General features: G+C 39.5%; 1 protein-coding gene across 18 annotated transcripts in view; it reads right to left on the minus strand.

Moving 5' to 3' along the window:
- The window catches only part of Dlgap1 (DLG associated protein 1), an 878,199-nt gene that overhangs the window by 350,124 nt on the left and 508,569 nt on the right, over positions 1-19,506 (minus strand). For 8 of the 18 annotated variants that reach the window (XM_040274808.2, XM_078030334.1, XM_078030332.1 and 5 more), the window contains one exon: positions 11,982-13,016. In XM_040274808.2, the coding sequence (XP_040130742.1) occupies positions 11,982-12,947 (966 nt within the window). In that variant the 5' untranslated portion in view covers positions 12,948-13,016. Of the gene's footprint in view, positions 1-5,761; positions 5,996-6,211; positions 6,331-11,981; positions 13,017-19,506 lie in introns of those variants that run through there. The other 10 variants (XM_078030338.1, XM_040274852.2, XM_040274827.2 and 7 more) reach the window with 5 other exon arrangements.

Raw genomic sequence — 19,506 nt, forward strand, 5'->3', positions numbered from 1 at the left:
AAGCAGCCTTCCATCTGCACTGTGACTAAGAGCAACTGTCCCCCAACCCTGGGAGAGGCTTTCCTTTATCACAGAGTCGGACCTGTTCATCCTCATCCTGCCCTAATGATAATGAGGTCAAACAGATTGTAAAGGAAAAAGTGGTGTGGTCCATGAAACACATGGAGAAGAGGTAAAACATGGGAATGGCTTAGGATTTATAACTCTGAAACATTTCATATGCTACTTTTAATTAATTTCTTAAATTTGAAATTTTATATATATATATATATATTTTAGGTAGAAGCAAACACAGCCATATCACCATGCTTGTTAAGACATCGAAGTGAAAGTTAAGACAGTTACTGAGGGAGCCCAAAGTTATGTAATAAGTCAGCTCTTAGGCAGATCATCTGAAGCCTGTTTTTAAAACTCTACTGCCCCCTACAGTAAATAAAATGAGAAACGAAGCCTACAGTTGCTTAGAATTGGGTTATTTAAAAAGGTGGTTTGGGGCTGGGAGTGGTAGGGAAGGCCTATAATGGAATTCAGAGATTTGGGAGGTTGAGGCAGGAGGATCACAAGTTTTAGGTCGGCCTCAACCATTTAGCAAGGCCCTAAGCACTTAGTGAGACCCTGTCTCAAAATAAAAAATAAAAAGGGCTGGGGATGTGGCTTAGTGCTTAAGCACCCCTGGGTCAATCCCCAGTACGAAAACAAAAACAAAACAAAAACAAACTATGGTTTTTGATTACCCTCTATAAGAATCACCCCACATCTATGGAATCAGAATCTGTTAGGCTGATGCTAGAAATCCTCACTTTATAGACACTCTCAAGTTTAAGAAAAGTCACCCCTATATATAGGCAGACAAGAGCATAACAATATTGCACACAAGCCTGTGTAGAATCACATACATGGATGTGATGGTAATCATGAGTAACCCTGTTCTTGCTCCCTGAGATGCCACTTCATCGGGTTGCAGGTAGCATTTCCAATTTTAAAGATGGATCTTTTTTTTTTTTTTTTTTCCTAATCACTTCTTAATTTTGGATGCAAGATCAGCCAGTAGTCCTTGGTGTCTTCTGTGTACTATTTCTCTTAAATTCTCTGGAGTTGTGCCAGTTTAATATATTTGGTCTCCTTGTCTCAATCCATACTCTCATCCATGTCATAACATATATGTGTTCATATTTATATGTCACATAATATAAATATATACATATGCACATATTATATATGTTCCCTTGGAAATACAGTCACCGTCAAGTTCACTTTTGTCCTAGGAAAGTGAGGTGAGGGATACTGACGGCCAAGAGAGAGGAAGGTGCTGGAGAGAAGGGTGTTCTCTTCAAAACCCAGACCCAGGCTCCAAGTGTACAAACTAAAGATTACATCTCCACATGTGAGTCTATTCTGCTTCATTTGTCCTCTTTTTGGAACATGATTTACTCATAATGAAACCACTGGGATGCAGAAAGGACTAATCGATAACAGAGAAACATCCATTTCTTTCTTTCTAGAAGTTAAAAATGTACCATGCCCTTTTTGACTACAGAATTACAAATTGCAGGTAATTATCTAGATAACAACTGTCTTCGTTTATCATGAGCCTTTAAAGCCACTAACAGGCTTTAAACCTCTCAGATCAATTCTTTTCTCCCTTTGCCTCCTTGTGCCCTGATCTCACTGCCTTGAAAGAACATAGTCAGAATGGATGAGCTGGTTTTTGAAGAGCGCCCAAAGGTTTCTGCAGAGTGTGTAAGACACGAGGGGACAGAACCTTGGTAGTCAGGCAGTGTGCCTGCAGCGCTGGTCTCTGCTGAGATTACTGATCTTGTCAGGGTATTTCCTTACAGCGCACTTTTCTCATTTAAAAATGAGTAGATAGAACCAAATAATTTCAAAGGTTTCTTTGATAAGGTGATTATGAAAGTAAAAATAAATAAGCAGGGAAACACAGTGTTCATGCTGCAGGGAGAAGATTGTAATGGGAAAGGTGTAACAAGATGACCTTCCAATGAGGAGGTTTCATTATTCTAAAAAAAAAAAATGTCATTTTTGAAAAAAATAAAAAAAAGCAAAACCCAGTCTTCAAAGCTTCTTGGTATATATTTAATAGCGGTTTTCAAAAGAATGGGGAGCAGAAATCATTTTCTTTCATGGTTCTTGAGGGTCTCTTTGTATTTAAGGGACTAAAACCTGCTTTTTCCTCACCCCAGGGAAACAGGACACCCCAGGCTATTCTACACTAATGGTCTGAGAGGAAGTTCAATATAATCAATGGAAAAGCGGGGTAATGAATTTTCTACTGGGATCTATGAAGAATCTTTTTGCCCACTTCATAATTATTCCTCTTCCTTGAACTTTATGGAATTTATTAAAGTGGATCTGATTTCATCAAGTGCATCAATGTGTATTTTAGAAGTATGGCTGCAGGCACACCTGTGCACACATAGGGCATATGTGCATAGACCTGTACACATGCGTACATGTGATCCTCAGCTCCACATTATTATGTGTCATAGATGGTTCTTTGATATCAGGAGCCTGATTTTTTTTTTAGACTTTCATAGTAACATTTCATTTTCGGTTGTAGGTCATGCATATTCGAAGAGTCCTGAACAAATTGGAAAAACAAGAAGGCCTTTATCCTAACTATCTGAACCGCAGTAGTGGACAGTAGTGGACAGGGCCAACGTAAGCCAAAAGATTAGCATTCCTTTAGCTCTTCGTGGTACTCAGCATTGTGCTAGGAGCAGAAAGAGGGAGCGCACCTCTTGTTGAGGAATGTTTAAGAGAAAAGGGAAATGGTTCCTTTAGTAAACAGGTGTCTATCATACGACAGATTGTGTTATATGGAAACTAGACAATTGATTTTTCCATGTGCAACTGTAAGTATGACATCTGAGCACACTAAAAGGTATTCATCAGAAAGGAAAGGTCTGGTGTGTTGGGGGCTGAGGCATGTCAGTCCCTGACAAACTGACCTCGTGTCAGGAGCCTGATTTTTGTGGAAAGTTTCCTAATTCTGTGAGGACAATGAGTACAAACTGTTGACACAGAACAGTGACCTAATATACATGAAGGGAAAGACTTTAAACTTCTGTAGAAAACTCCATTTAAAAACATAGTTAGAAGTTCCTTCATCTTGGAAATGAAAACAAAAGAGGGCATATTGTTAAACTTCAAAATTTAAAAAAACCCAGAAGTTTTAAATGATGTTCTCTCTCTTTTTTTTTTTTTTACAGTTAAGATCAGAGAGTCAGAAGAGGTCTTTCCTTTTTCATGTGTGTGTTCTCTAATTCATAATAGAATTAAGAACAGTATAAATAAACTGTCAAAAATAACAGGAGGAATTGATGACCTGCCTTTCCTCACATTACATTTGCTCCTTCACTAAACTCTGTCAATTGCATAATAATAATTAAATAATACATAATAATAATTAAATAATAATATGTCATTACCCTTCATCTACAGAGTAGACTCCCTTGGAGAATCAACTAGCATGGAAATCATTCCAACTGGGAATCATTCATTGAAAAAAAAAATGAATGCACTTCTCTACTCTGGTTTTAGCCTAAGAATTTAGAAAGACACTTAAATATACATTTACTAAAATGTGTTCCAAATGGCAGCCAGTCACTAGCCCACTGGTGGGGGGCCAGCAAGATGGTCTTGAGAAACAATAAATGAGCTCCAGAAGTAAAGTCACATATGCATACGTTTTTACCTCAGAGTAAAAGTATGGGTCCCAATTTTCAGATGAGTAATACAAATCATAGTGAAGTCACATAACTTGATGGATTTTATTAATAGTAACCTAGTCTTACCTGAAAAAACAGATTTTTTTTCCCTTCATTAAACTTCCCTGGCCAATGACAGAAAATGTCAATTACCAGGTACTATATTTGAACCATATGAAATTCCAGATTTCAGTTTTTTAGACCTACACAGATGGCATTTCCACATGATTCAACCTGGCATCAATAAACTGTATGGTCACGGACTCCCGAATGTTATTGTAAGGTAAGAAAAGTGATACTGAGTTTAATTAAGTGAAAGCTTTATTCCACCGAACTCTAAATTCACAATAATCCACTCAAAGAGATTATTGCCTTTGATTCAAAAATCAAAATGGTGAAAACCACAATCTAATTGCAAATCTAAGTCAGTTTGGCAATAAACATTACGTGTATTCTTAGCAGTCTTTACAGAAACTGAAACAAGACTCATGTCTTCTACCATTCACAAATCACTGTGTAAAATTTTATAATGCCATGATCTCAAATAGCTAGAGATTATGGAATTAATCCTTCTATTAAAGAATAATGAAGGATTACCTTGAGTTACTGTCTTTAATTTGCAATTCTCTAAGGAGACTGGAGGAAGGAGAAATAAAGTCCACTGTTACTAAGATATCCAAAGCTAGCTTTTCTCTTTTACTCTTTAATAACTAATATTATATCTTCAATTATTAGATTGAAATTCTGTGATATCAGTAGGTGTATATTACAGTCAGAAGCCTCTGGCTATAGCTAACTAAATGCTTTTGATACTCCTGAAAATGTCTTTAGAACAATGAAATTACTGATCAAGAATAAGAGTGCTTCTTTAACAACTTCCAAGAAGGCTTTCTTATTAAGTTTTGGTCTTTATCACTTCTAAATTTTTCTGGACTCCCAATTACTCAGAATATTTTCCCAATAGTCTTTTATCCCCTATTGATTGGATCAGATATGGGCAATAGTATCAATTATGGAGAATGAGAGAGAAAAAGAGAGAGAGAGAGAGAGAGAGAGAGAGAGAGAGAGAGAGAGAGAGAGAGAGAGAATAAATTAACAGCATTCTGTAGCTGATTTCACATTCAAAGTTAGCACCAGGCAGGAGTAACCTCATCATTCTATCAATGAAGAGGCATCTCTACTAAGATCAGTGAAAAAATAGAAGACTGTACAAACCAAATAGAAAATATATTTAAGGAGACTTGGTATTCATTTGCTGGACCATTAAGGAAATTTAAACTAAAAATAAAGAAAATCATCAATTCATATTACTGATGAAATTTTAGACAAAAACAGCAAGGAAATATTGCAGTAGCCAAAGCCATTAGCAATATTAACACTTTCTTAAATTTCATATAAATTGTTTAACATTAATTAGTATATTTAAAATTATTCTAAGACAGTAGAAAGAGAAGCTCAGTCAGAGAATAGAAACTCTTACTGGGCAAAGATGGAAATAATCTTGGAACAGATTTGGAAAATAACTGTACCTGCATAAAAAAAGAAAAACCTAGGTACATGCTTGCTATGAATACTTCTGAAGTAATCTTTTTGGGAAATTTTAAAAATAACAACAACAGAAAAAAAAATGAAAAAAAAACAGAACACTAAACCTGACAAAACCAATCACCCAGAAATTTTTGCAAAGGAACAGTAAATACTCAGGATTCTTGTGCAGGCAAACAACCGATCACATTTCAATCACTAGCCACATAATGTCCTCTAACAGCACATAATACTCTGGATCATGTCAATTAATAATTTTATGAAGCCTCTGTGGAAACACAGATTTGTAGGTATCTGATGTCTCCTCCACCTGTTTTCCTACCATCTGTACAGACATTAGTTTGCTAGCTCTTTCAGTCTTCCTAGCCATTATTCAGAGAAGAAAGAAAATAACAATAACATAAACTATAGCACACCTCTGCAAAAAAATTCCCCACCCAAACCAACAACATATACTTATCAAATACAAAGTAATAAAAGAGTTATACCCAAACCTGGTCAGTCCTTCCATTTCTTGAAACTTGCACACAAACTGAAGAAACCCACTCAGCCTTAAAAAGGTCGATCATTTTGCTCTCTTAAAATTTCATCTCTGAGAGTACTGTCTTTCTCAGTCTGTCTTGCTCTCTCTCGCTCCCTCTCTGTGTGTGTCTCTCTCCCTACTTCTACCGGGAGGAGAGCGTTTGGCTTCCCTGTTCCTGTGTCTGCTGCTGGATGAATGCAAAATACACGATTTGAAGGGATTTTTTTTCTTTTAGGTTAACAGTTGGAAATCTAAAATCTTGCTTTTCTGAATGGCTTTATATGCCAGTCACTCAACACACAACATTTCTATAAAGAGGCATAAACAGAACCAAGAATTCTGCTTTTTAAAAGCAAAAGCAAAACAACAACACCCACCCCCCACCTATTTTATTTACTTAGCTATTAGCACTTACCCTGAGATGTGCCATAAATGCTTTATTCCAAATGTATAAAAGCCAGCCACATCTCAACTGAGAATTAAACAGTTTTAATGTCTTCAAATCCATGTTCCTGCTCCAAACCCTAATACAGACAGTCACTGGCAGCCGTACAATAGTTCTAAACAGCAGACATCTGATTCTTGACATTTAAAAATAACAATATTGGGGAAAAAAAGAGTCCTTTTTTTTAATTAACCACAAACAGCTTGTGAGTGAGCACATATCACCAATAGACTGTATTGATTGGAACATGCAATGATTCCAGGCTATAGTATATGATTTCTAAGTCTATGTCAGGCACAGGCTAAATTCCTGTTAAAGACCTCTCATTTTCTACAGGAATCATAGCGATATCCTATGTGAAGTTAATTTTAAGTTATAATCCTACAAAGACAGAATCAGAAACTTGCTAGTATTTAGATTCTATTATTGATGCCTATTAATTTAACCTTTGTTCAGTCTTGAATCAAATCAGGGATGTAATCAATCATTCCATTGCTAGCCTAACTTCATATCCATGCCCTCTTAATGGCATGCATACATCCAAGGTCAAAGGCACACGCACATTTGCTACAGAATAAAACAAGTAATAAAATTAAAATGCATTTATTTCTATTTCTGAAGCGTATTATGGAATTGGACTGATTTGGGATCAACTGTTAGCTCTCCTCTTCACTTTGTTCTCATGGATTTGAAGACATTAATATTAAATTAATTCTACGAACTTCAATTCTGTCTATAAACCTAAAGTAAATAGTAATACTTTATAAAGTTGTTTTGAACATTAAATGAGATATAGATGGTTTCGGGCACATGATATATATATATATATAATGCACGGCTTCCTCTCTCTGCTTTGTATCTGGAAGGATTGGGCATGATCACTGCAAAAAATCTGAACTTGAAAGGGCAGAAGAATCAGTTCTGGCCCACCAGGTTGCGGTGAACTAACAGTATGCCCTTAGTAAATTAACCTAATTACTAAATCTCAGGATCTTTAACTGTAAAATACCTCTAGAGTTTTAAAGAGCAAATTAGATAACATTTGCAAATCATCCACTTTTAGTAGGCATTTATGAAGTGAATGTCCCAGTCCTTCCAACTCTTGAAAATTTCTCTAATTAATACTCTGGCATATGTATGAATTTAAAAATGTGGACTGAGATGGCAGCCTTCTAGAACAAGTGCCTCATTTTCTAGCAGGGGAAGGAGACCCAGAGACCAAAAAGGATGGCTCTATTCTGTCTTACTAGTAGTAGTGGCCAATAGAGAACAGAATTCGTAGACAATGGCATGCCCACTAATCAAACCTTGTAAGTTGATGTTAAACACAACTGTACACATGGCTTCAGATTTGTTGGCAATTAAGGCAATATTCCTGAAAACAAACAAACAAACAAACAAAAAATCCTCTCTCTCTTTCTCCAAAGTTGCTTTTAGGAATGTGTTCATAAAGGAAATTATTCCGCAAGAGCTGTCTGGGACTGGCTACACCTATTTCCTGAGAAGAGTTTCCACAGGATGGCAGATTCTCTCTCTATTTCCCAGAAGCAAGGGTGTTTTCTGATCCCCTTTCTTCTATGTGAATATATAGCTCTCCTTTCCCATTTTTTTACAAGAATAATTCAACTTTAGCACACAGGGCTGGAAAAACACACAGTTCTCCACCTTGTTGAACTTATTAACATGTTACCCCCTCCCCCAATTTAAATATAGAATTATATTGAAAGCCTTGCATAGACTAGGGACTCGATAAATATCGATAGTTATTAAATAAGGCTTGACTGGAAATTCAGTTTATGTTTAAAAGATTAGATTAACTTAGTTCAGGATTAATTATTGCCCAATGAAGGACAGAAAATGTTAATTTTTGTTTCAAACTCTCAATAATTTCAGGAGTAAAAACAAAGGTATTTTGGGTATCAAATTTAGATTAGTGATTACTCTGGGAAGAAAAGGAAAGAAAATAGGATCAAGGAGAGTACACGTGTGAGCCATTGAGTTCAATGTTTTATTTCTTTGGTTGGGTGATGTAAAAATGGATGTGTGCTTTATTTTACTTCTTTCCTTCTATCAAATATTTTATTTTAAAATTTGGCTTAAAGAAGGTAAATACTTTGAGAATGGTATCTTTAAATCTTTGAGCTCTAATAATGCTACTATACCAGATCCCAAACTTAAGATCTCATTCTCATTTTGGTGAAGGGTTTTAGTAATAAAATGTTTATTTTAAAGATTTTACTTTTATTTATTCTTTTTGTTTCTTACAATATGGTTATTTTTTATTGGTGCATCATAATTATACATAGTAGGATTCATTATGCCACATTCATATATGTGCATCATTTGATCAATCTCATTCCCTAATATCTTATTTTTCCTTTCCCTACTCCCTTCCTTCCCCTGTTCTACTTTCTCTACTCAACTGATCTCCCTTTTCTTATGATTATTCTTATAATCATTATCATTATCATTATTTAGTGCATTATAATTATATACATTGTGGTATATTCTTACACAGATATACTGTAATCTGGTAGATTTCATTCCTTAGAGACTAATATTAAACAAAATAAGACCTTTAAGATTGAAAAAAGTTGAGCTATTAGTAGGCATAAAAATTCTGAATGGCAATAGGATTTTTGACATTTATTGTAAACTAATTTTTTTTGTAGTTGTAGATGGACAGCATGCCTTTATTTTATTTTTTTATTTTTATGTGGTGCTGAGGATCAAACCCAGTGCTTCAACATGCTAGGCAAGAGCCCTGCCACTGAGCTACAGCCCTAGCCCTGTATACTAATTCTTTTTAATTAATCAATTTTTAATTAATTAATTTTTAACATATGACAGAGGAATATATTACGATTCATATTACACAACCAGAGATATGAACAATTGAGCTCTAAAGATTTTATTTTTTATTTGCTCACATTTATCTTTGGCTTTGGCATTGAACAGATCTATAACTAAATCTCAGTTCTACAACTGCTAGGTCATGGGACTTTAATCATTTGATATTTCCAAGGCTCAGTTTCCTCTTTTGTTTTTTTTTTTTTTTAAAGAGAGAGTGAGAGAGGAGAGAGAGAGAGAGAGAGAGAGAGAGGATTTTTAATGTTTATTTTTTAGTTCTCGGCGGACACAACATCTTTGTTGGTATGTGGTGCTGAGGATCGAACCCGGGCCGCACGCATGCCAGGCGAGCGCGCTACCGCTTGAGCCACATCCCCAGCCCCAGTTTCCTCTTTTGTAAAAATAGAATTAGCCCAGGGCTGGGGTTGTGGCACAGAGGTAGAGTACTCACCTAGCATGTGTGAGGCACTGGGTTCAATCCTCAGCACCACATAAAAAAAATAAATAAAGGTATTGTGTCCACCCATAAATAAATATTTAAAAAACAGAATTAACCCAGCCAGGTCTCAAGATTATGATGAACAGGGAATGAAATAGCAAGTGTGAACACGTTAGCTTCAGTATCTTCTTTATCCTTCCACTTCTTACCAACTGTTTGAGATTTTGACTTCAAAAGGTAAAAAAAAGGAAAGAAAAGTAAATTTTAGGGTCAGTAGAATATAGACAATTATGCAAATATAATGAAAGAAATTCATTACTAACAAGGCTGGTGGTGCTAGATCCATGTACAGTATCATTATTATTTTTTCCTTCTTAAATCTGATACTTCTCATTTCTCATCTAATCTTACCATGGCTTATTCAAGTATAGCTGTTTTTAAAAATTGTTTTATTTTTGTCATTAGTCACAAAACCTTCACAGACCAAAATTCTTTTTTTTTTTTTTTTTTAGAGAGAGAGCGAGAGAATATCTTTTTTTTTTTTTTTTTTTTTTTTTTTGTAGATGAACACAACACAATGCCTTTATTTTTAGGTGGTGCTGAGAATCAAACCCTGGTTTTGCCCATGCTAGGCGAGCGCTCTACTGCTGAGCCACAATCCCAGCCCCAAGACCAAAATTCTTATCCAAATACTTTACTTTCAGCGGTGGATGAGACTGCATGTATTTAAATAATTTTTTAAATCCTTTAGTTGCATATCGCATAATGGTCACTTCTATAAGTTAAAAGATTTGGATTCCAGTCCCACCTCTTCCACATGTTGATGATGTAACCCACCTAACCTTTACAGTTTTTTGAGTCTACATTTTTTTTCTATTCTATGTGGAGTAGATGATCCCTAACTATATTAACAGCTCTTGATGACTTCTTTTTTTATAAATATTTTTTTAGTTGTAGATGGACACAATACCTTTGATTTATTTATTTTTATGTGGTGCTGAGGATCGAACCCAGTGCCTCACACATGCTAGGCAGGTGCTCCACCACTGAGCTGCAACCCCAGCCCCTCTTGATGACTTCTCAATGTTCACAGCAAACTAATAGGAAATCTGGCAATATCACTTTCCATGAGAAATATTGCTCACATAACTGTGTTTTGTGAAAACTGTGAACTTAGACTTTCACTTTCCACCTCAATTCAAGATTTTGACTTCAAAAAATATACAAAGGAAAAAAAATCAGTTAGAAACTGATGGCTTCTTCTGAATTTTGGGCATGGACTTTGGTACTGTCATTGCCCAGGAACTGCTAGCCTGTAACATTCTCAGGGTTTGGGGTGATCTTCCAATGGAGCCACATTTATCAGAAGGAGTTCAAAGAGGTCAAAAGATGGACTCAGTGGAAGAATTTTTCTTTGCATCTCTTCTTGAGATAAAAGTGAAAATGATCATGCCATACTTTTATAGTCCAGTAGAAACTTTTTCTTTCTTCTTTTTATTTTTTTTATTTTTTTTTAAAGATAGAGTGGCAGGAGAGAATAGAGGAAAAAGATGCACTGAAAACAATATGAAAGGCATTCATGTTGGAAGGTCTTATCTTGGGAAAAAATACAATACTGGAGAGAGAAGAAAAAGACTCTCCCCCAGTTTCCCAATATTTTTATCCAGGTGGAATCTGGTTTCAGTGAGTTGGAAGCCCAAAGGAAAAACATGAAGAGATGGTGGAAGAAGAGCAGCCTGCCTTGTGTCTGTGCGTGTGTGGGATTATCTCACTGACACTAATTGTATTTTATTGCACGGATGTTTCCCCCTTCTCCTCCTCCTTTCCTCTGTGGTCCTGGGCCTCTGCAGCTGTGCTTGTCAGATCCCTAAACTGGCTCCATTTCCACCTCCTCAGGGCATCATCCTGCTCTGCTCCTCCCTGGGGACAGGAGCTGGGGGTGTGTGATTGGTGTTGGTGTTTGTTGGTGAAGACGGTTATCAATTTTCAGAAATGAATAGCTTCAGGCAGAATTATATGATTACAACAATAACCAAACCCCTCGAAAAACAAAACCAAACCTTGTATAAATTTAATTAAAACTCTTTCCAAAATTCGGAAGAGCATTGTTTACTTTTTTTTTGTTATTTTAAAAAAGGTGGGTCTATTTTAAAAATTCTTTCTTCTCCTCTCCATCCTTTGATCCCTTAGACAAAAGAGGAATGCAGGAAGTGAGTGACTTCTAGCCTCTGTGTAGGAGTGCCTTTGCGCACTGTAGCTAGTCTCTTTAGATAACTAGATGGAATTGATAGCATTTGCTATCAACTATAATTAGTCACTGAAATGCTAAATAATTTGCTCAAGTTCATATGGACCACTCAGAGCAGAGCCAAGGCTAGTCCCCAGGAGAAAAGACGATATAATTAAGCCAGGAAAGACTGCTAAGCATCCAACCCTAGATAGAAATGGTACCTGTAGGTACTGGCAGGAGCGTTCTTGTTGACACGACTCGGACTTCACCATGGCCTGGTCCATGTTCACCGAGGCTTTCTGGTAAACCTCCCGGGCTCGGCTCACGGTGAGAGTGGAGGACCAGGCGCTCTTCTTTAGCAGCGGAGCGTCCAGGTTGACGGGCAGGTTGGCACAGGTGGAGCACTTGACGTCGTTGTTACTCCTGGAGGCCTTCACCGCCTGCTCGCTGATGGTGTTGTAGGCCTCCATGAAGTACTGCGAGGCCGAGCGATCGGGGCACCTGCCCATGGTCATCACGCCCGAGGGCGCGTGGTAGATGCACATGTCACCGTCCAGGTTGTCGTCGGAGCTCCACCAGCCCGGGGAGGTGGGAGAGGCGTTGGATCGGGCCTTGGGCTCCGTGCGCCGCTCCTTGCTCTTGCTGCGCTTGCCATACCTCACCGTCTGCGTCTCATCAGGGCTGGCCTTGCCCCCGTTGACGCTGCCCTTGGATGGCCCTTCCAGGGAGTGCGACTTGGTGAAGAGCTTCTGGACCGAGTGGACCAGGTGCCGGATGCGACCCGGGCTGTCGCTGCGGTGCTCCACGGCGGTGCGCTTGTACTGCAGCGTGTGGTAGCCATCTCTGTTGAGGGGCAGCTGCCTCTCAAACTGGTCCAGCAGGTTGGCGGGGATGCGGTTCGCCTTGGTGGCCAGCGTGCGGGGCACCAGGGCGCACTCGTCCTTGAGCTCCTGCTGCGAGGTGTAGTGCCGTCGCGGGAAGGTGCTGCTGGCCAGCGGGTCGCTGAAGGGTCCCACGCACTCGGCCTGGAACGAGTTCCGCTGCGTGTAGTAAGGGTGGTCGGCAGGATGGTGCTCCACCGGGCTCAGCAGGTAGGGCTTGCGGTCCGAGTGGTGCGACAGCGAGTCACAGGTGGAATCACAGGTGATCCCGTGGTGATGGCTGCGGCTGCCCGATAACCCTTTCATTGCTGACGGGAAGCAACCGCCGGGGTCATGGGCACCCCGTCAAGTCCCAGACCCGTCTTGGGTAAAGACCTGAGGGAATCAAGAACAAGAGTGGGGAGAATGGTTAGCTCACTCTTTCCTTGGCACATAGCCATGGCTCGCAGAGAGCGCTGTGTACTAACTACAGTGTTGGTTTTCTGGAAGAAGAACTTATGCCTGTCTCTAAAAATCACTTTAATGCATCATTGAAAAAGCTCTCTCTCATCTCTGTAGGGCAGGAGAGTTCACCCCAAAGCTGGAGCCAAGAGATAGTAGTGATAAAAGTTATCAAAGGGGGAAAAAGAAACTATAAATTGTTTTAAACAAATAATTCCCATCAGTCCCACAACTGAATGGGTCTTTCCCCACTTGTTTCTCTGGTTGTACTCTTAACTGTATTTTAATCATAATTAGTGCATACCCAAAGAACTCCGCTTCTCTGAAAAACCATTGCTGCTACTCCTGGCAGTGAGAATCAGTTCCTCTTGTGCTTTGGTGGCATTTAAACACACTCCTCAGAACCTACACTATTGTTTGCTTCTGGTTCTTTTAGCTACAGGACTTTGCAGCCGGGCTTACCTCTTAGACACCTTTACCTCCCACTACCTAGGTCTGAGCCAGCCCTTAGGCACATGGTGAGAATTCCATAAGTGAGAATGGAAATGTGAGTGAAAAACAAGAACAAAAGAAGCCAGGGGCATCTTAAAAGTTCAGGCTATATCTTTATATATTGTCAGAAATTCTGTGGGAACAATTAAAATATGCAAATGATCCCCATCCCCAGGTTACTCAGAGCTGAAAGGAGATGTGCAAAAATCTGTGCATGGATTTCTGTCATCTGAGGGTCAAGTGTATTCTCCAAACAAACTAAGAGCTGATAGAGAACAAATATTGAATTGACTCTGTATCAGGATATTTACTCTTACTGGTTCTTACATTTTGGATCCTAAATGTCCACCAAAGGCCATGTGTTGAAGGCTGAGTCTCTGGTATTACTGGGAAGTGATGGAACTTGGAGGAGGTGGGGTCTAGTGGGAGGAAGTTAGGTCTTTGGGGGTGTGCCCCTGTAGGGGATATTGGGACCTTGGTCTCTTCCTTTTTCTCACTCCTTTTGCATCCTGGCAGCCAAGAGGTGAAGAAGTTTTCTCCACGGCACATTTCTGCTGTGATGTGTTGTCCCGCCATAGACCCAAAGCAACAGGGTCAAGCAACCATGCTCTAACACTTCTGAAACAGCCAAAATAACCTTTTTCTTTCATTAATTTGATTTTCTAAGTGTTTTTTTTTTATGGTCACAGTGATAGAAAGCTGACTTACACACTGATTTAAGGTTACTGGTTAAATGTTCAGATGACAAAATGTCCAGAGAAAAGGTCCTTGAAAATTTCTTGAGCTCATGAGAAAAGGACTTTGGGTTAATGTTCATCTCAGTAGGTAAGTCACTCCTACAGAACCATGTGGAGAGAACTTATGGTGAGCTCATATCCAGGCTCAGGACTTCCCCAAGCCTAAGTAGCGCCAGAGTGGAAGATTTTCTTCTAACACAGTGTGTTCATCAAGAACTGACTTGATTTCCTGCTGACAGCCTGATTTTTTTAAAAAGCTTCCTACAATATAAAAATTGTCATATGAAGAGTTGTCCTGAAAAACCAAAATGACTTTCCAAAAATATCACAAATGTCATTTCAGATATTCAAAAAGGGAGAGATAAATGGCTAATTAATAAACAAAACCCAAATAAAACACCCACACTTGGTGACAGACGTGGACTTTTGAGAGGGCAGGTCTTGCCTTTTTTATGGTACATAAGTGCATCTGTGAGCTTATGACAATGTTGCCAATCTCTGTTCACATTGAGTCTCCTTTTTGATTCCTGCCTCTTACTTTCTGGATTCAGGACAAATGATGGAGGGTGGGGGTGATTTTATCACTTTTGAAATTGGTTAGTCTACTAAATTATGAGCTCCTTGAGGGAAGGGATTCTGTTTTTGCCCATCCAGTGTCTAGCAAAGTGCCATCCCATCCAGTGGTGGGAATATCAGAAAGTACTTTTTCAGTGATTTAATGCATTAATGCAAAATTTCCCAAAGTGGCCCATACTGTGATTCAAGGAGCATCTGCTTAGTGAAAAACATGATTATGTGGCAAAGGAAGGACCAGAGCCAAGAAAGGATGCCCAACATTCAGGAGGGACCCTTTCACAGGCATCCCAGGGAGCAGTGGTTTGCAGAGCAAGGCAGGAGACAGGCAGGTGGATGCTCCTTCTGCACCTGTTAGCCTTTGACTTCTGACCCCTTCCCCAATCCACTGAAAAATATCATCACTCTTGAAGTTCTACCTGCCTGGAAGTTAAAGTCTTGGGAGTTCTCCTGTCCTGGTAACCACAGGATGTCTAGAGAGAGAATGATCTGCCTGGAGGGGCAAGAGAGACTAATACCTAACAAGTCAAAAAAAAAAAAAAAAAAGAAAGAAACTTGGGAACATGACACTTGTGGATCAGCAGGTTAGTCAGCTTTGTACCACTGTGACAAATACCTGAGTTAGGAACTTAAAGCAAGAAAAGTTTTGTTTGGCTCATAGTCTGAGTGGTTTCAGTCCATGTCACTGGACTGACTACATTGCTTTGGGCCTGTTGTGGCATCCATAGCTATCACTGGCTTCCTTCCACCTGTCATGTGACTAATAGCATTAGTACAAAGCATGAAGTGAGCATCTCTCCTGTGCACAGCCCAGGGCTTACTTCTGCAAAGATGACCAAATGCGCATAGAGAATCCATCTGGTCAAAGGGGTTATGATGAACACAGAGACATGATTTAATCATTAAAAAAAAAACGATAAATAATGATTCTCCCCATTTTATGCATTCTTAGAGAAAGAAACTGCTAGTCCTAGAAATAGATTTTGTTTGGCTGTAACACTTTCTGAAAATAGAGGGGATGCTGTCTTTTTATGCCTTGTTCTCTGAGCAGACATGTAGAATGTGGTCAACCTGCCTTCATGAAGGTTTCTATGACTACAGTGATTCACTCCAATTTCTCCTCATTCACTATGACTTCAAAATTGCGCTTCGTTGTCCTCCTAAGTTCAATTTTATCGTCAGATCCTATGTCTTGATGTTTAGCTTGGAGAAGTTGTTGACTCTTTTGATGACCACGTGAGAAGCTCTGTGTGTGAGACGCACACTGGTTTTTTCCCCAGAGTTCCCACACCTGGAACGGAAGCACTGCTCTACAGATGATGACTGAAGCAAGAATGATTAAGCACTGGGAAGGAAATTCTCAAGGTGGGTAATTTATTAGACTCAAGGAAACAAACAGACCACATTTCAGAAGATGCTGACAAGAGGAAAATCGCCTCCCAAAGCTGGCAAGTCCTCATTTCACTTTGATTTCTTTGCATGTCTTTATTTAGAGCTGCTGTTCTTGATTTTTTTTTTTCTTTTACATGCAGAGGGAAGACCAGCGGAAGGCCCTTCCCTGTCTTATTCAGTGAGGACTGATAGTCAAGCAATCACTGCTGGCTTTGGAGAGAACACCGTGGTGGCTGGAGGACTCTGACAAGGAGAACAGGGAACACCGTGTTCTGCACTGGGAGACAGCAGGAAAGGGAGATCTCTACGAATCTTTTCAGGGTCAAGCTACCTTTTTGGACTCTATCCATCTGCCTGCAACCTGCCTGTGACAGCTAATCACATTCAGCTGAAGAGAAATAAAGGATTCTCTTATCAAAAAGTGCAAAGTAGTCCCTGAATAATGACTGCATCACCCAATCTCCCTAGATGGGCACAGGGACAGTCTGACTAATGGAATATAATTTGAAATGGCATGTGCCATTTTTGGAAAAGATCTGTACTCCCTCCCTGGATGGGATGCAGATTTGAGGGCTGGGTGAGCAGTGATCTAATATCATGAGGTAGAAGTTACATCTGAAGAGGAGAGAAGTGCAAGATAAAGCTACTGGCCACTGTGGCATGCCATAGCAGCCCCACATAGGTATTTCTGCATTTCATATATGTGGCAGGAAACAGATTTCAATTTTGTTTACACCACTGTGATTTTGCATTCTGCCATTTTCTTTCCTGTCACTTGCATTGAATCTACTCCGTAGAGAGATAGGGGGCCAGGGTCAATCACGGAGACTCGAGGTAAGCTATGCTGGATACAGAGCTGTAGCTTGCAGGCTGCTGTACTCCATTAGAGGGATTTAAACAAGATGGAAGCATGGTCATGAGTGTACTAAAGGGTTCTGTGTTTGTCCTTCAAGAATAGGTTTAGGGTTGTGGGGGAGCAAGAAATTCTAAATGAAACAACTACTTCTAGCAGGGAAGTTCAAAAGACAGGAGTCAGTGTAAACAGGGAACTCAACAGAGGTGACAGTGTGAGTTAACATTGCCCGAAGACTTCTTTTCATGTATTTCCTGGCCTTCTAGTTTATAGCTATAAAAGACAACTGAAAGCCATTCTCTTCCACTTTTGCAAGTTTCCCTGCTTAAAGATTTCCAGGTGTTTTTGCTATGATTTGAGTGTGTCCCCTGAAGGTTCATCTGTTGGGAGATTGGTCTCCAGTGTGGTGGTGTTGAGAGATGGTGGGATCTTTTAGAGGTGAAACCCAGTAAGACTGGGTCCTTCCCCTCTATTGGCCTTCTATGTGATATCTCCATATCACATGTGCTCCTGTCATCATGGTGTCATCAGCCACAGGTGATGCAGCCAGAGGAACCCTCACCAGAGCCAGAACTATGCCACTGGACGTTCAGGCTCCAAAACTGTGAGCGAAATGAAACTTTCTCTTTGCAAGTACACAGCCTCAGGTATTGCATTATAGTAACAAAAAATGGACGAACGTGGTTGTTTGCTTAGAGCACCTTTGAATAAGCACAGTCTGAAACACCAATTATATTACTCAAAGCACAATAGTAAGCCATTTTATAGATGCAGAATGTATTTTGGCTTTTCATTAACATTAATTGGTATCCTAATCATCTGCAGTTGGATTCTGTTTGTGAATACCTCCTTCAATCAGCCTGTTCCTACAAATAAATGCTTTTGAAGGCATTTCTCTTTCAAAAGATATGGTATTATACAAAAAAACCAAACCAAAACAAAGCAATTCAAACCTTCTCCAATTTAGTCACAGTAGGCAGCACAATTACAATCACCTTGTCTCCACACAAAGCCTTAAAAAGTGGTTGTATAACAGTTTCTGAGAATAAAATGGTGGAGTATGGTTCCTTGAGAAATGGCCAACAGGCCATCATTAATATTGGTGCATGCTTATTGCTGGTTGGGCAAAACGTTGTAGGAGAGAATTTTTATGTGAAGACACTCCAGGCAGCAAATTGTAAAATATCATAACATTCTTTTGGATTGAGACGGTTAGAATGTGACTGGCCTAATATTTCTATTGGAAACACTTGGAGATGTGTTTCCAATAGAAATATTATCTTTGGATTTTGAGGACAGGGTTATCTTAGCTAAGCCTACGAATGGGTTGCCCTGGGAAAGAATGTGGTCACCTTGACCAGCCATGGCCAATGGTCCTTCCCAAGGCATGTGGGCGGAGGAACACTTGATACATGCAGAATGTTCACAGAGAGAGCAAAAGCCATGAGTATCTACTAAAAAAAAAAAAAAAAAAAAAGGAGAGAGAGAGAGAGTTGAGAAAAACTTATAAGCCATGGATTAATCTAAAAAAAATCAAGGAACAATGATAGAATAAAGCTGCTTAAGAAGATAAACAGTCCTGAAAGAAGATGGAAAAACAAAAAAACAAAAACAATCTAAACCTCATACACCGCAACTTGAAAAGAAGCAGTGGAAGTAGCCTCTGATGAGAACCAAGTTATTTTTGTCTTCATGTCTCATAACTAGCTAAAGAGTCTTGTGAACATGTTTTGGCACATTCTAGACAAGTTATTTCACAGCCAGATTATATATTACCTGAACCAAATTTTCTCCTTTAAATTCCCCTCTTTTAATTGCTTTTGCATTTTGTACAAAGTTTGCTGTACACATCTGCTTTACTGAGCCCAGGAGGCCCAAAAAGTACCTATTGTGAAGCCCTTTGGTGGTATTTGTTCAGCCAACACCTGCTTTGGGGAGTTTCTTCCCTACATACGGCATCTGCTGGGGACATCTTGGCTGGGGCTGTCGAAGGCAATCACCACATTCTCTGAGCTGATCACATAGGGGTTGAAAACCAAATGCAGGGACATCCATCCACAGGCTCAACTTGGCTAATCATTTTCTCACTCTGGAAAATTTAAATAGGAATATTCTCAAAGTCACTGGGCCCTGGTGAGCTTCTCTGAGAGATCAAGTAGAGGAAGGGCCAGCACTGGCACCAAAGAAAGCCAGAACTGCCTGCTATTGCCAAGGCCCCTGCAGAGGAAGTGAGTGTAGAGAGAGGGAAGGAGCCCATCCAGGAACCACGTAGCCCAGGGAAATAAACAGAGAGGCCAGCTCCCTGCCCAGTGTGGCTGAGATTGTGAGGTAATCTATGGCAGAACCATGGTAGGACTCTCTTACTCATTCAAATAAA

Source organism: Ictidomys tridecemlineatus, chromosome 13, assembly GCF_052094955.1.
Source record: "Ictidomys tridecemlineatus isolate mIctTri1 chromosome 13, mIctTri1.hap1, whole genome shotgun sequence".
Taxonomy (NCBI): Eukaryota; Metazoa; Chordata; class Mammalia; order Rodentia; family Sciuridae; genus Ictidomys; species Ictidomys tridecemlineatus.